The 18185-nt window shown below is 45.6% G+C and overlaps 1 protein-coding gene across 3 annotated transcripts in view; it reads right to left on the bottom strand.

Moving 5' to 3' along the window:
* The window catches only part of mylk3 (myosin light chain kinase 3), a 125752-nt gene that overhangs the window by 54213 nt on the left and 53354 nt on the right, over positions 1–18185 (bottom strand). The window contains exons 1-3 of one of the 3 annotated variants that reach the window (XM_072518178.1): positions 16962–17778; positions 10136–10229; positions 6431–6914 (exon numbers count right to left, since the gene is read on the bottom strand). In XM_072518178.1, the coding sequence (XP_072374279.1) occupies positions 6431–6914; positions 10136–10229; positions 16962–17546 (1163 nt within the window). In that variant the 5' untranslated portion in view covers positions 17547–17778. Of the gene's footprint in view, positions 1–6430; positions 6915–10135; positions 10230–16961; positions 17779–18185 lie in introns of those variants that run through there. The other 2 variants (XM_072518177.1, XM_072518179.1) reach the window with 2 other exon arrangements.

Genomic DNA, 18185 nt, shown 5'->3' on the forward strand with positions numbered 1-18185 from the left:
TATGTCCTCATTGACATACTCCTCAGTCATTGGGATGTATTACATACCTGACATTACACTGACAATGAAATTCATATACCACATTAATCATTTGTGTGATAGGCAGAACGTCCTTTTGCCTTGATGGCAACACAGTGGCACAGTGGTTAGCACTGCTGATTCACAGCTCCAGGGACCTGGGTTCAATTCCGGCCTCGGGTGACTGCCTGTGTGGAGTTTGCGCTTTCTTCCCATGTCTGCATGGGTTTCCTCCGGGTGCTCCGGTTTCCTCCCACAGTTCAAAGATGTGCTGGTTAGTTGGATTGGCCATGCTAAATTTCCCTTAGTGTCCAAAAAGGTTAGGTGGGGTTACGGGGGTAAGGTAGAGGTGTGGGGTTAAGTACGGTGCTCTTTCCAAGGGCCAGTGCAGACTCGATGGGCCGAATGGCCTCCTTCTGCACTGTAAATTCTATGATCTTGTTCGTGGAGAATACCACTAGTGTTGCTACTGCATAGTAGCAGCGTGAAATGAGTAATGTGGTATATGAATGTCAGTGCCTGTGTGATGCCAGTACATCCCAAAGATTAGCAGATTGTATCAAAAAACATGTACCCTCACCATTTGCAACAGGCAAAATACAGCCTTGGGTTTCTTGGTGGCGCGCCATCGCTGGCAGTGAGATTCTCTGTTTCAGTGACTGACCAATTGGATTTCCCATTATAGCCCCACCACGCCTCCGGAAAACCCGTGTGCTGCCGGTGAAATGGAGAATCGTGCTGGCGGAGAATTCACCCTAGCATGTCTCTTTTATCAGCAATGGTTGTAGTCATATGGTACTCCGCGAGGCTCATGGGGAGATTAATCAAGTCATTCCCGTGGGTCCCGTGGGGGTTATAACATTCCTCCCCCCCGCTCGTTCGGCCAACACGCTCGAAGAAGGGTGATATGGGGCCGCACCCTATTTGCCATCATAAAGCGTTCACACTCCTCACTGATGAACGGGGTGCCGTTGTCTGGGTTGCTGTGGGTGCTGAAAGAGAGCCATAGCTTCTCAACCATGGCCTTTGACGTGGTGGATGACTTCCAATGGACTTCCAGCCACTTGGAATAGGCGTCTACCATAAGTAACAACATTGACCCTAGAAAAGGTCCAGGAAAATTGGCATGCAGGCACACCCAATGCTGGCCTGGCCATTTCCATGGATGTAGCAGGCCAGCTGGTGGAAGCTTCTGCTGCTCCTGGCACATCTTGCATTGCTGGGCCAGACACTCAATGGCACCATCCAGGCCTGACCACCACACATAGCTTCTGGCTAACATTTTCATTTTCGACACCGCTGGGTGTCTGTTGAGCAGATCCTGGAGAATCGTCTTTCTGTCCTGGCTTGGGATCACGACTCGAGAACTCCACAGGACGATGCCATCTTCCACTGAGCTCCTGCATCTTGGCATCAACGTCCTGTAGGTCTTTGGGCAGATTCACTTGCTGGCCCCCATGTAAGACTATGTGGTGTACTTTCATCAATACGGAGTCCTTTTGTGGCCAATTACGTATCTGGGTGGCAGTGACCGGCAGTGTCCATAAAGTTAAATGTCAAAACAACTTAATTGGCCCTCGTTGGGGATGGAAAGCAAATTGGCAGTGGTAGCATGCTCAGCATGTCTGTGTTTGCCGGCAGCAAACCTGGGCGATGCCCAAGGTCGTACTTGTACGCTGCAAGTAACAGGGGCTAGCACTAAATCCAGGCGGATGCTGTTGCAGGATCGCCTTGTCCTCTTTAAAAAGCCCAAGCAATGGCTTGTTATCCGTCACAATGGTGAATCGACGCCAATACATGTATTGATGAAATTGCTTCACTGCAAGTACACCGGCCAAACTGGTGGAGGGCTTCCTCCAGTTTGCTCAGGTGCTCCCTTTCCGTGGCTCCCGTGACCAGGATGTCGTCCATGTAGACCACCACATACAGTAATTCTCTCAGGATGTTCTCCGCATACTCCAAACAGCAACCGCGTATACTCAAAATGGCCCCTGTGGGTATTAATAGTTATGTGATGGCTGGAATCTGCATCCAGCTCCAGCTGGAGATTGGCTTGGCTCATGTCAAGCTTGGAAAACGAATGACCGCCAGCTAGCTTTGCGTATAGGTCTAACCATGGCATTGGGTACCTGTCCAGAGGGGAAGCCTTGTTTACAGTCAATTCATAATCTCCACACAGGCATATGGTTTTATCAGATTTTAGCACTGGGATTACTGGCGCTACCGAGTCAGCAAACCGCACCGGTCAGATGTTACCGAGACTTTCCAATCGGTTGAGTTTGTCTTCAACTTTTGCAAGCAGTGCATAGGGGACCAAGTGGGCCCGGAAGTACTTTGGCTGGGCCTCACGATCCACATATATCTTGGCCATGGCCCCTTTAATCTTGCCCAAGCTTTCCTGGGAGACTTCTGGATACTTCCCCAAGCCTTTGTTCTCTGGTGCCCATCTGGTAGTTCTGATGCCATTCCAGCCGGAGGCGTTGTAGCCAATCACAGTTCAGCAAACCTGGTCTGGAACCCAGCACGATTATGAAAATGAAATGAAAATCGCTTATTGTCACAAGTAGGCTTCAAATGATGTTACTGTGAAAAGCCCCTAGTCGCCACATTCCGGCCCCTGTTCGGGGAGGCTGGTACGGGAATTGAACCGTGCTGCTGGCCTGCTTTGGTCTGCTTTAAAAGCCAGCTGTCTTAGCCCACTGTGCTAACCCAGCCCCTATTATTAACGGCAGCCTAACGGATTACTGCTCAAAGGTAACTGGGGCCATCGCCCAGTCCGCTATGGCTAGGGGTTCCCCCGTATAGGTCACTAGCTTTGCTTCAGTGTCCGGCAAACCCAACTGATGAACTCCAGTCCTGATTCTTTCGAAGGTCTGCCTCCCTATTGCAGAAACTGTTGTCCCCGCATCCAATTCCATTTCTAATGGGTGGGCATTCACCTGGACAGTAATCCCGATGGGGGCAACTCTCAGCACGGCAATGCAATGCAATTGCATTGCATCATCAGGTTGTTCCAAGTGGAGGGTCCTAGCTCTGGGCTGGCATCGCCATTAGGTACGGCAGTGGGTTTGCGAGGCTACCTGTGATTTCCTTAGTCCTATGGAGTGCTGTTTGCTGGAACAGGAGGTATCTACTCTGTTTACCTCAATCCGAGAGACCAAACGCAGACTGAGTGATCACTTTGCTGAGCATCTTTGATCTGTGCGCATTCAGGACCCTGACCTTCTCGTTGCTTGCCATTGTCACAAAAGACCCTGCTCCCATGCTCACATGTCTGTTCTTGGCCTGCTGCAATGTTCCAGTGAAACTCAACGCAAACTGGAGGAACAACATCTCATCTTCTGGTTAGGCACGCTACAGCCTTCCGGTCTCAACATCGAATTCAACAGCTTCAGATGATCAGCTCTACCCCACCTCGACCCATTTGTTTTCATCCCATTTCATTTTAACTGTCTTTTACCATTTCTTTCTTTCTTAATATATATTTAACCCCCCCCCCCCCCCCCCCCCCCCCGCCCCCCGCAATCTTATCCACCTTTCCTTAACCTTTCTCCTCTTTGCTTCCCCCTTCCCCTCCCCCCACATCTACAGTTCATCCCCTGATGTTAGTTTCTCTGCTGTTTGGCCTTTCACATCTTTTGTCCTCTCTGGGGACTGCCATTAGCACACTTTCCCCTCGGTTTCTGTGGCCATTGGCACCCGGTTTCCCTGGGTTTCTGTGGCTTATGACTCATCTTTCATTCTCACTCCCCAGTATAAATATTTCCCACTTTCTCTGTCTGTTAGCTTTGACAAAGAGTCGTCGGACTCGAAACGTTAGCTCTTTTCTCTCACTACAGGTGCTACCAGACCTGCTGAGATTTTCCAGCATTTCCTCTTACCTCAATCCCTGACGTCCCCTGGAATTCCTGGACTCCCTTCTCTGCACTCTTCCATGAGAGAAAGATTTTGACGGCCTATTTTATGTCCAGCAACAGTTCATCCAGCAATTTCCGTGGGTCGCCATATTATTTACCCCACATACAAGGCGGTCCAGTAGCATCTCAGGTGGTGATGGCACATCGTTGCAAAACTCCGCCAGGTTGCGCAATCGCATCAAAAACCAGTAACAGCCTTCCCTGGGGTCCTCTCTGCTGTATTAAATTAGTATTCAGTATGATAACTGACGGCTTGGGGTTGTAATGGTTTGTCATGAGTGAAATTAGCTCTTTGAAAGTCTTAAAGTCTGGGGACTGCGGGGTATGTTAGGCTCTTTATGACACTGAAAGTGGGGGCCCCACAGGCAGTCAGAAGAATTACCGTCTGGCGATCATCCTCAACGATGGTATCACCTTAAAAAAAATATTGCTTATGTTCTGCATAATGAGTCCCGTCCTCTACACCCACATCGAATGCTTCAAGTTGGCCAAAGGGCGGCATTTTCAAAATGGTGCAAATCTTACTCCATGAAGAGGGTTGGTCATACTCCAAATGGTTAGCAGCGCTGACTGCAGTTCCGCTTTATGGTCACCAATTTCATGGAGGAGTCCGGAAAGGAGAGTCAAATAATGGTTTATTTCCAAAAGTAACATATTTACAAGTAACACTCCCAGTCTGGACTATTCTGCAGCATGGCTCCTACCTGGGCCAGCTTTTATGGTACTGATATAATTAGCTCGCTGATAGGCCTCCACCCCTCATCGGAGAGCTTGTACTCCACGGGGAGATTAATTGGGTTGTCCCCGTGGGTCTCGTGGGTGTTATAATACTTGCTAATGATTGCACAGCATTCCGATAAAATTGCAACTCCTCAAATAATGAGGCAGTGTCAGCCCACATTCAGTAAGACCTGGGCAGCATTCAGGCTTGAGCTGACAAGTGGCCAGTAACACAAGTGGCATCCACCACCATCAACATTCACTCACTCCACCATCGGCTCAACATGGCTGCAGTGTATACCAACTACAAGACCAAGGTTTCTTTGATCGCACCTCTCAAACCCAGGAATTCTACTGCCTAGAAAGCCAAGGACAGCATGTGAATAAGGACACCTTCACATCCACGTTTCATGCAAGTCCACACACCATTCTGGCCCCCATGTAAGACTATGTGGTGTACTTTCATCAATACGGAGTCCTTTTGTGGCCAATTACGTATCTGGGTGGCAGTGACCGGCAGTGTCCATAAAGTTAAATGTCAAAACAACTTAATTGGCCCTCGTTGGGGATGGAAAGCAAATTGGCAGTGGTAGCATGCTCAGCATGTCTGTGTTTGCCGGCGAAGGGCCGCCGCCGGCCTGCGCGAGTTGGCACATGCACGGGAGCGCCAGCGTGTGCTGGCGTCAACCAAGTGCATGCGCAGGGGGGGTTCATCTCCATGTCGGCCATGGTGGAGGACCACTGCGGCCGACGCAGAACAATAGAGGGCCCCCATGGCACAGGCCCGCCCGTAGATCGGTGGGCCCCGATCGCGGGCTAGGCCACCGTGGGGGCACCTCCCAGGGCCAGATCCCCTCGCCCCCCCCCCCCCCCGAGGACCCCGGAGGCCGCCCGCACAGCTAGGTCCCGCCGGTAAGTACCTACTCTAATTTACGCCGGCGGGACCTGCCGAAAACGGGTGGCCACTCGGCCCATCGCGGGCTGGAGAATCGCCAGGGGTGGGGCCACTGCCAGCAGCCGCCGACCAGTGTGGCGCGATTCCCGCCCCCGCCAAATCCCCGGCGCCGGAGAATTCGGCAGCCGGCGGGGGTGGGATTGACGGCGTCCCCCCCGGCGATTCTCCGACCCGGCGGGGGGGGGGGGGTCGGAGAATCCCGCCCCACATATTGCTTAAGGGTGATAAATGCTGGCCTTGCCAGTGACTCCCACATGTCATGATATAGCAACAAAAAAACGTTGGACAAGGTGACACAGATTCAGGTTAACAAAAGGTAAATAATGAATAATGCCATCTTTATATAAAAGAGTGATCACTATTTGGATTGGATTCCAGAAATTTAGTGGAGACAAAAATACAAGAGTCCTTTAGGAAACAATTGGGGGACTTTTAGGATCGTTTAGAGCAGCTGAAAAAAGTTGGGCCAAATGGGAATTGTTATCTGTATTTACTTTGTGATAAGCAAGGTCAGAACTGTTCTATTTTCAAATCAGATAAAAACAGGTTAATAATATGAGATCTTAACTGCTTAAAAAAACATGAAGTAAAAATGTAGAAGCTTCTTTCTTTTTAAGGCAGCAAAAATAATCAAAATAAGCCATTTTCTTTTGGTAACTGGTTCAAACTGTGTGTTCTTAATTCACCTGTTCAGTTCTTTGATATTTGTTGAGAGGTATTTTCTATTTTAACCAGGATTCATCAATAATATAACAGTGGAAGAAAAGCATAAGCTAAGGATGAAACAGAGATTGATGGGTTATTGAAATTTATACATTACCTCTCGGGAAGGTTTTTGGAGTTTCCATCAAGTTTTGACTGAGTCGCAGGCGCACTGACCTTGGGGGCTCCAGTTGTGACAGTCAGTTTTATCTTGTCAGTCTCTTTCTCGTGACTTCTTTCAACTCTTTGTGTATGATCTGCCTCATTGTCTGTGCTAGTTTTAGTCATTTCTTTCAGATTGTCTTCTGATGAGTTCTGACTCTGTGTGTTTTCTGTATTTTCCAGTGGAGCTTCTTTCACCCTTCTTGTTACAGCAGAGATCTCTTTTTTGCTGGCACCACCACATTTATTTGTCAGCACTGAACCCCCCTGGGGGTCTTCGTGCTTGTCAGCTGTCCCTGGGGGCTGATTCAGCGAGGTACCTCCTTCAGGGTGAAATTTTGCCTGTGGTTCAATTTGAATGGCACTGTCTGACTTTGTGTGCTCATCTTTATGTTTCTGGACATTTCCACAGGTCTGTGTGTCTTTGCAATCATTGTCATCTGAGGAATAATGTTCAACAAAGAAAAATATAAATTCAATGCATTAACAAACATTGATGTTGCAAAATCCCTTTTCAAACTCAATTATATTGTCACTGTTAAGGATTGCAATGCTGGATTTATTATCCTGAGTGAAAACCAATATATAGCACACTATTTATCATCATGAACATAACAGGAATGAATAAAAAGTGGAGGAGGGAAGCAAAATAGTAAATAAGCAACTGAGAAAAAAATGGCAATGCAGTGCAACACACAAGTGTTCTAACAAGTTGTGCTCTGTTTTAGGTTGAACCAGCCAAGCCACTCTTAACTATTACTTAAGTATGTAACATGGAATCAAGGACACAATAATTTATAGTAGTTTGAAATGTTCTTGCTTAAAAGGAAACGATGGTACAATAATGCAAGTGAAGAATGTTCCACTACTCTTGTAGGTGATGGAAAGGTTTGGAGAGCCAGAATTTGAGCTACTGTCTGCAGACTATCCAGCTTCTGGCATGCTGTTGTAGCCATATCATCGGGGTAGCTGGTCTTGTTGAGCTTTTGTTCAATCATGATCCACAGGACATACATAGTGGGATACTGCGCAATGGTAATATTACAATCCTGGACCAGACCCTAACAGTGGCGAGGAAACTGGACAGAAACCCCAATATTTTATTTTGCTTTTGTATGACTGTGAGGAAAGGATACTTCGATCCAGGAATGATTTCATGAAGAAATAGGCATATGGTATATTAAAACAAACTTTATTACTAACACAGTGTTAAAATATCTTTAACATCACACCAGAAAATAGCTTGTGATTACCCCATAAACAATGCTAATCAATACAGTGAATACAGTAACCCTCAACTGCTATCCCTATTCTCACTCACACAACTACAAAAAACATCTCAGCTCTCAATCCACTGTTAAAATACAGTTAGCACTCAGGAATATCTGCTTTACAGAGATATGTGGATAATCTACTTTGAGACAAAGAGATAATTCAACACTGCTTTGAAGTAAAGACCTGGGGCGAAATTTTCCCCCAACGGCGGGATGCCCGCCGACTGGCGCCAAAGCCGGCGCAAATCAGACGGGCATCGCGCCGGCAAAAAGGTGCGGAAGTCTCCGCATCTTTGGCGGCCTAGCCCCAACATTGAGGGGCTAGGCCGACGCCGGAGGGATTTCCGCCCCGCCAGCTGGCGGAAATGGCGTTTGTTGCCCCGCCAGCTGGCGCGGAAATGCGGCGCATGCGCGGGAGCATCAGCGGCCGCTGTCAGTTTCCCCCGCGCATGCGCGGGAGCGTCAGCGACCGCTGAAAGTTTCCCGCGCATGCGCAGTGGGGAGAGTCTCTTCCGCCTCCGCCATGGTGGAGGCCGTAGCGGAGGCAGAAGAGAAAGAGTGCCCCCACGGCACAGGCCCGCCCGCGGATCGGTGGGCCCCGATTGCGGGCCAGGCCACCGTGGGGGCACCCCCCGGGGTCAGATCGCCCCGCGCCCCCCCCCAGGACCCCGGAGCCCGCCCACGCCGCCTGGTCCCGCCGGTAAATACCAGGTTTGATTTACGTCGGCGGGACAGGCAATTCCTGGGCGGGACTTCGGCCCATCCGGGCCGGAGAATCCAGCGGGGGGTCCCGCCAACTGGCGCGGCTGGACTCCCTCCCCCGCCCAATCTCCGGGAGCAGAGACTTCGGCGGGGGCGGGATTCACGGCGGCCAACGGCCATTCTCCGACCCGGCGGGGGTCGGAGAATGACGCCCCAGAATCCTGTCAGAACAATGCATAAAATCTGTCTGTATTTCTTCAGAAGCTGCTCCAACTTGTTTTCACTCACCTTCTAAATACACTCTTCTGAACTGCTGGGAAAGAAACTGTTAATCTAGCTTCAGGCATATATTTTAACTGAACTGAGATGCTTGACTTTTGCTCACATCTCCAGCTAATACTCAGCTAAAACTGCTTTTCTGTAAAATGCCGGATATTTTGGTTTCTCCCAGTAATTACATCATTTTACCAAGCTGAAATCTACATAAATCCACAGGGAACCTCCTTAATCCAAACAACATTTCATTAGCTGAAGCCTTTTACGTTGCTTTAATTGCACCCTGGGTCCCAAAGTCTTTCAACCCAGGATTCTTTAAAAACACTACTAACCAAGGCTTTTAACCCTTACTGCACTAAATACCTATAATATGATACATCTGAAATTTCCTACATTCACCACAGTAACGCCATTGAATATTAAAGTAATGTGATTGCTGAAGATAGCCAAGTCCTTTCTTGCCATTTTAATATGAAAACATAAACCTGTGTTGAATTTTCAAGTATTTTCTGGAGACGTGCAATGTTTTATACAAATGTAAAATTTTTCTTAATAATTCTCTTTGAGACTTTTCAATAGCATCAGTGGCTTTATTGGATGTAGTCACATTGCTGTAGTAATGATGAAAATGCAGATATGCTTTACACAAAACCTGTTGGTAACAGCGTATACAAGTACAAAATAAGTGCAGCCGTAATGCAGGTCTGGTCCTAGGAATGATACTAGTTAGTAAATTGTCATAACCCCCATGCGGTCCATGGGGAAAACATTACCGATCTCCTGTAGGACTTGTGGAGAATGAGCTTCCCAGGTAGTGGGCGGAGGCCCACCCAGCTGGGGTTCATTGGAACCGAGCATAAAAGCCGGCCCGAGCAGGGACCAGCATGTTGGTTATCTCAATGGGGACTGTGATTTTAGATAATTACTGCCGTGGGCAGACCTAATGTTTAAAGTAAAATAAATAATTCCTACCACTGGGTTTCTATGTTAATGAACAAATCAATTCAGAGTAAGGTTGCTACACGCACTGTAACAGACATGGACCTGAACTCTCTGACCGTTCAGCTCCCCTGTTCCCACCAGCAGCAACACCGCCCGTGGGTTTCCCGACAGCGTAGGGATGCTTCAATGGGAAATCCCATTGACAAGTGGTGGAGTAGAGAATCCCGCTGCCAACAAACAGCAGCCACTGAGAAACACATGGCTGGGGGACCGGAGAATCGGCATATGTAATTACATGGGTCTGGTTATGTACAATGGTACAACTCTAGTACATATGGTAACTCTGATTTAATATAAAAACATATCGGCACATATAAAGGGGTGTAACTCTGCAAATGCATTTTCAAGTCACACCCATTCTCATACCCGTACTGCCTCTGCTCAGAAATGTTGTACTTTTTCTGTACCTGCAAACACTTCTCTGTTTATTTGTACTTGGACCCCTCTGTTGCTAAATCCATGCTTTGGTTTGGCACCTTTCTCTTCAGCTTTATTGTTTGCCTGTGAACAAAAACGTTTAATAAAACTGTCAACAATCATAAATAGTAAGAACACACGGCATCTAAGCGATGCAAAGGAGTCACTAATTTTAGAATAATTCATGAAGTAGTACCCTGTGAACATCGATTTATCAGTGTTTATTGTTTGTTGTAGGAACTTGCCAGCTTTTGTCATTATAGACTTGCATATCTATGTTAAGAAGACAAAGGTCTTTCCAGATCTTTCAAATGCTGTATATACTATTCACTCTCTATTGTTGAACTATTAGATACGTACGGGATTGTTGGAAGGAGGTTTTTAGGGTAACCTCTAAAGTGGTGCACGTGAAACTGGACCCTCGGGAGGCCATATACGGGGTGTCGGACCAGCTGGGGTTGGAAACAGGTGCGGAGACAGATGTTGTAGCCTTCACCTCGTTGATCGCCCGAAGGCGGATCCTGTTAGGTTGGGGATCAACCTCTTCACCCTGTGCCCTCGCATGGCGGGGGGACCTGCTAGAATTTTTGACTCTTGAGAAGGTCAAATTTGAACTGAGGTGAAGGATGGAGGGGCTCTACAATTCATGGGCGTTATTCATTATGCACTTTCAAGAATTGGATTACATCGAACATTAGTGGGGGGGGGGGGGGGGGGGGGAGTTGGGGGAAGGGGGACTGTTAATGGTGACTATGGGTGATTCCTGATTCCTTTTTGTTATTTGTTTATGTTAACATGTGGGCTAATGTTTGAGGGTTTGGTGGGAGGATGGGATTGTTGTTATTGATATGGGGACTGACATTGCATTTGTTACTGATTATTGTTTATTGTTGGGTGTAAATTTGGGAGAAAATGTGAAAAAGGAGGAGAATAAAAATATTTTTTTTGAAAAAAGATACATACGGGATTGTGTGCGGTACCAAATGCTGTCCAATTTGCAACCCTGAGACCATATGTGTCTAAGTTCTGGTAATCTAGCTCTTGAAGCTTAGTTCTATTATTTATCACTGGCAGCTCTGTCTCATTTTAATTTTATGGACCTGAAACTCTGGAAAGCGTTGTTTGATTGATAGGTAAATTCTAAAGAAGAACACCAAGATTCGGCACTGTCAGCGAACTGAAATGTGTACAACTTAACGGGAACATTAATGTAACAATAAAGCTGCATGACATGTGGTCCACTAAGATAATACGTTGAATTTTCTTATGGACGTATGTACAATAGTTTCAGTAACATGCCTCTCTTTTCAGCAATATTCAGTTTTTGAATACTCCTCTATAGTGTATTTATTAACGTGAGGCATTTGCAGATTGAATATGGGCAGTGAATTTGCAGCAATAACAAGCTTGTCACTACTTATTAAGAGTCCTAGAAATTTGGAGAACACCATTGTGTTCCTGGTTTGCTTGCCTGGCAAAACCAACTGGCATTATATAGAAGCACAGCTGTCTGTAATTCCGATGAAGAGCCAAATGGACTCGAAACGTTAACTGTTTCTCTCTCCCTACAGATGCTGCCAGACCTGCAGAGATTTTCCAGCATTCTCTGATCTAGGGCGAAATTCTCCGGTATCGGCGCGATGTCCGCCGACTGACGCCCAAAACGGCACAAATCAGTCGGGCATCGCGCCGCCCCAAAGGTGCTGAATGCTCCGCATCTTTGGGGGCCGAGCCCCGACCTTAAGGGGCTAGGCCCGCGCCGGACGTATTTCCGCCCCGCCAGCTGGCGGAAAAGGCCTTTGGTGCCCCACCAGCTGGCGCGGAAATGACATCTCCGGGCGGCGCATGCGCGGGAGCGTTAGCGGCCGCTGACGGCATTCCCGCGCATGCGCAGTGGAGGGAGTCTCTTCCGCCTCCGCCATGGTGGAGACCGTGGCGAAGGCGGAAGGGAAAGAGTGCCCCCATGGCACAGGCCTGCCCGCAGATCGGTGGGCCCCGATCGCAGGCCAGGCCACTGTGGGGGCACCCCCCAGGGCCAGATCGCCCCGCGCCCCCCCCCCCCCAGGACCCCGGAGCCCACCCACGCCGCCTTGTCCCGCCGGTAAGGTAGGTGGTTTAATCTACGGCAGCGGGACAGGCATTTTAGCGGCGAGACTTCGGCCCATCCGGGCTGGAGAATCGCGGGAGGGGCAGGCCGCCAACCGGCGCGGCGCGATTCCCGCCCCCGCCGAATATCCGGTGCCGGAGAATTCGGCAGCCGGCAGGGACGGGATTCACGCCAGCCCCCGGCGATTCTCCGACCCGGCGAGGGGTCGGAGAATCTCACCCCTAGTCTCTGTAAATTTTCTTTTCCAGAGAATAACTTATAATTGCATTCAGCGATCAGGTCACAAAGGACATTCAATCTTTTATTCTGCAATTTGAAAATATACGCCCAGCATTTGGGAACATACACAACCTCGTTGATTGATGTAATCCATGACCAATCCAGTGTTGAATCTGCTTGAAAACAGCTGGACAAACTGTTATATTTCACTGTGAACTGGCTTCAAAGGCAGTTCCCAATCTATTATACTTCAACAATGAATGACTTTCTTCTTTGTAAAATGCTTTTGCCATTTGTAAGTCATTATGAATTACAGTGTCAGTTTAGATGCTAGTGCATTCCTAAATTAGGTAAACTACGGATTATTGCCTGTTTTATATCCCCAGGCACCTCACCATTGAAAATATGAATTGAGTGCTACATTCATTCTCCACATTCTCAACCTACCCAAGGCTTTATGATTATAAATAAAACAAAAAATCATAACTGCACAGGTCAGTTAGTATTTGAAAGAGAAAAACAAATCTGGGCAGGGCCTTTCATCGGGGCAGTGCTTAATATCAAGCTTTTGACTTCATTATCAGTAGATTACTGATGTTTTTGTTCTATGTAAAAAACAGTAAATGTATTCTCTTTATGCTAAGGTTGGCTCCTCAATGACTAACACACCTATGGCAGATTGTAAAAAACCCTCTGGTGAACTCACTGATCTGATATTAGAGCCTGGCAAGTGTCATGTGAGAGTATCTTTAAGAAATGGGTGTTTATAAATGGGTGGGTATATAATTATCTGTAGTGAGAGTACCTTTAAGAAATGGGTGTTTATTACTGCAGTGATGTCAGAGTGTGGGTTGAGCTGGGCTGTCAGTCAGCTTATTACTTTTGTTTTTGGCTGTTTGCTGCAGGGTGCGTTTTAGTTTTGTTTTCAGAGCTGGATAGCTGCAGTCACAGCCAGAAGGTGTATTAGAGTCTCTCTCTGTAACCTAAAGAATGTAAATCGATCCTGGTGATTTAAAACTAATAACAGTAGTGACTTTAACCTGATGTGCTTCTGCTAAAAGGTGTTTTAAGTCTTATGGATGTTAAAAGGAAAGCTTAAAGTGTTGTATTCTTTGGGGGTTGTATTTGAATTGATGGTTGCTAAGATGTTCACTGTATGTTTCAAAAAGGTTAACTTGAGTTCATAGAATAAATATTGTTTTGCTTTAAAAATACTTTTCCATTTCTGCTGACCCATGCCTGTCGAGTGGGCCGTGTGCTCCCCATACCACAATCTATTAAAAGTTGTGGGTCAGGTGAACTCCATGATACACTTTGGGGTTCTCTAAACCCTGGCCCATAACACAAGATTGCAGCATTTCATGGTATCATTGGCAATTGCCTGTCCAGCCTGACTCCCTGATGGATCCTGGAAGGTTAGACATGGCACTGGAGGTTGGGATATTTCCCACTCAGCTGCAGGTTACCCTTTGAACCAAACCTCGAAGAGATAAGATGGGCCTTGTTGAACATCTTACCAGTGTTCCATGCATAAAGTTAGCTGGTAGATCTTGGGCATATGTAAGGGCCTTTCTAGCCTACCACCCAGACTCTGAGGACAGCTCAGGTTGTCAGAACAATTTATTTGGATCATTTTTGACTGGTTACCAAAGAAAGGATTTGGAACAGAAGGCGACTTATACATTTTTTAAAGCTAAATGTACTCTTTTGTTTTTTACATGCACTATCCAGAATGTTATTTATTTCCCAAAGACTAAACATTTTATTAACTTGCTTTGGTAACTGATAAGCACCTCACACTCATTTTATTGGGAGATCTTTGGACCTAGCTGCTTGGCAATGATTGTTTTGCAGGACGACGCTCCTGGCAGTCAAACAGGATAAAAATCTAGGCAGGGTCAGTCAGGCTTTTACAACAGGGAGCTGTGAGGGCAAGTGCTGGGTCATGTGCAGACATTTAGCATGCAGAGGGGCAGTTAATAGTAAGGAAAGATAGTCCACAGGTGTGAGGAAGCATAGTATATTTTGTACTATGTGAAAACAACGACTAATTGAATTAAGTGACTCTGATCCCGAGCTGTTACTTTATGTGTCCACTTGCTATTTGTATCTGGCTTTGTCTTACCATGTATTTGTTTAATTCATTTTCAAGGGTAATGTGTAAAACAGATAAATATCTGGTTGAAATCACATGCAAACACTATTATAACATTCCTGGATTCCAATAATGTGTAGCCTGGGGAGTTCTGGCATATCCTAAACCTAATTTTCTGAAACCACAACAGGAGCAAAGGGCACAGTTATATCTAAGAAAATACAACTTTAAACTTGTAACAGTGGGTTTCTTAGTAATTTGATGTGGATGACTAATTTCTGTAACTAACTAGCCAAAAGAAAATCTATACCTCCACACATCTATTGACCTGTAACTGTATATATAGCTACACAAAGAAAAGCAATTTAGTTAGTGAACAGGTTGAGTTATCACCACTGGGCACGGTATCTACCAATGTCATGAGAACTACAGCAGCATTTTAGCAGCTACAATTTCACTCTGGAAGCGTAGGGCCATATTTTCTATTATATATAATGCCAGCACACTGGGGGAATCTTCATTGGGTTTGCTGCCCTTCCCTCATCCAAGCTGACAGTCTGCTCCCAGCGCAATGTACATTAAATGCCAGGAGAACAGGTGTTCATGGTTTTATTGGCAGTAAATCTACATTTGAAGATTTTGAAAGTGGCATCCTCATTTCTTGCTGGCTGCTAAGTTACTAATTATGCGTTTTCTGTTGTGGCATTGTGCTAAGATGGGGACAGGAGGCTCCTAATATTGAGAGGACAGCCTGGTGTTTTCATGGAAGAATCATCGAATCCCTACTGTGCAGAAGGAAGCCATTCAACCAATCGAGTCGGCACCAACCCTCTGAAAGAGCACCCTGCCTAGGCCCACTCCCCCACCCTAAACTCATAACCCCACCTAGCTTTTGGGCACTAAGGGGAAATTTAGCATGGCCAATCCATCTAATCTGCAATTCTTTGGACTGTGGGAGGAAACCAGAACACCCGGAGGAAAGCCACGCAAACTCCACATAGTCACCCAAGTTTGGAATCGAACACAGACCCTGGTGCTGCGGGACAGCTGTGCTAACCACTGTGCCACCAGTGGGCTCCACCAATGATCAAATAAATATCCATTTCAAAGAAACAAGCAGTAACACAATGTCAAGAAACCAAAAACAACAAAAAAAGAAACGAGCAATGTAATCAGCGGTTTGGGCATTTTTATCATACATCCAATGGCTGTGTACATGCTGGAGTATACTTTGTCCTGCTGGTAAAGGCTCACAACTTTGCCAACAATGCTGCCCCCCCCCCCCCCCCCCGCCCCGTCTTTGCCAACAACGCTCCACCCCTCCTTCTCCCCCTGGTCAAAATTGGAGCACATCATAACTCCTTTGGCTCCAAGGACACAGCCTCGTCTTGTCCCAAAGTTTCCTGTGCCGCAGATAACACCAATGGAAAAAAAACAAGGTTGGTGTAAAATAAAAGATCCAGGTTTCCATTAAATTCCCACCCTCTTGACTGCACATGGCGCATGCTAACACCACACACAAATAGAGAGGAATTACAACCCCTTTTCCAATGCACAAAACATATCACCAGCTATGAATGGATGGTTATTTTGAGGTTACATTGTATTTGAAGTATTCAATTGCAATACAACACCAAAAGAAAGGTTTCCCAAAAAACTGTTAGAGAACTCAGAAATATTTTAAATGAGCAATAAAATTAACTAAGAAAATAGTCATATTTATTGCAATACCATCGCCAAGCAGTTGCATCATTCAAGGGTATAACTAGAATACACAAACCTACAGTAGACCTGCAACAACATATCTAACACAGAAACAGGCAAAAATGATCTTGGCCTGACAAAAGAAAGTTCTTCCTTTCGAAAGTCTTTTTCCAGTAGGGTTGTTTTAAATGCTTGAATTTTGAGGCAGACTACATCCCAAAGCTCCACTTCTGTAATCAACAGGAGACTGCAGAATTAAGCAGGGATCCATAGAAGACATAAATTGGACATTCACAAAATGAATTTTATTGCAAAAACCTTTCATACTACAGTGTGGGTAACAGCATTTCATTTCATGCAAGAAACGTTCTTCAGCTGTTGCATGTATGTTGGAGAAATGAAACATTAATACACGTAGACTGTAGACATTATGAGGGTAATTTTCATTTTATACAATGGTCTAAAACCGGTCCCATTTTACACAACTGAACAAAGTCAAATTGATTCTGCTGTGCCTTTACATGTAAGGTATATACTTTAATTTGTTTCAAAATCAACAAACAGTGGATGAATGGGTATTTGTTAACATAGACTTTCATTCCAAGCAGCACACGTTAGATCATTATTAAAAGTACAATCCTATTGTAACTCTAGCTTGTTTTAAAATATTGGTTTAGTTGGTAAGACTAACCTCTGAAGAGTCTATTAGATTTCCCTTTTTCCAAGGCACAATTCCTTTAAGTATGAACTGTACTATGTGGGAATTTTTGAAGGCTTCGCCCACAAAGCGTATGGTTTTATCGACAGCCGACATCTTTCTTTCTATGCCATCTAATTTCTCTTTTTGACCTGCCGTATCTTGATGTACAGATGTCACCAACTTGAACAGTTCCATGAATAAAGGCTTTATCTCAGTGTGACTGAGGCAGTCAGTATTTAGCGAGCATTTAACATCACTTTTCGCTTGATCCGCCACTCCATCAGTGTCTTGTAACGTTTTCAGTATTTCAATATTTCTTTCTAAGCCTCCCATTCCTTGAGACATGTCATCCAATTTCTTCAGAACTTGTCCTTGAAAGTTGACGATCTGATCAACTTTTTCATTCAGAAGGTTGAGTTTACTGTCCATTGTACTTAGATTATTGGCAATGCTGCTTTGATTTGCACCAGACGGCTTCTTCACTTGGCCAACAGGCCCACTTTTATTCTGAGATTCAAGATTACTCCCTTCGTACATTCTGGCCAAACAAGTGGCTAGGGAAACTGGCTTACTCATTGTTTTAAAAAATCGAGTATGAAATAATACAGCTGATCAAAATAAATTGGCTCAGAGCTTATGAATATCACCTCCTCCCTCGTGTACGGTTTTCTCATATAAAAAAGTTCATTCAGTTCATCCAGATATATTTTGTGGAACAATCTCTTTGCGTAACTATAATATCGGAAAGGAACTACGTGTCTGATTCAATTCTGTCATCCTATCTGAGCTTCACACTTTCCTGTCACTGTTGCCTCTCACAGATTTTTAAGTAACCCATCCTGTTGGATGTGATCTGAATTCTTCTTTGCCCCTTGACGTCACTGAAATGTTTCTGGGTGATTAGCATATTTTTCTTCAGAATCTAATGATAAACATGCCACTTATGAAAGTGACAAAGCGGGCCCTTGTACTAATTAAGGGTATCAAAATTTATACACGGATAAAATAATGTATTTTAAAATATTTTATCAATCACAACTGTAGGCTTAGGACTTGGGAGTACAAAAGATTAGTTGACTCATATATGCAGTTATTTGCAACTGGTAGAGATTGTATGTTCTCAAATGGTAATGCATCGAGTGGGCTGTTACCAGCTGTCAGATGAGACAAAAATAGACTGTGATGACAATGGCATCAGTTTTCTTGCACAAGTAT

The sequence above is a fragment of the Scyliorhinus torazame genome, chromosome 10 (genome assembly GCF_047496885.1).
Source record: "Scyliorhinus torazame isolate Kashiwa2021f chromosome 10, sScyTor2.1, whole genome shotgun sequence".
NCBI classification, from domain to species: domain Eukaryota; kingdom Metazoa; phylum Chordata; class Chondrichthyes; order Carcharhiniformes; family Scyliorhinidae; genus Scyliorhinus; species Scyliorhinus torazame.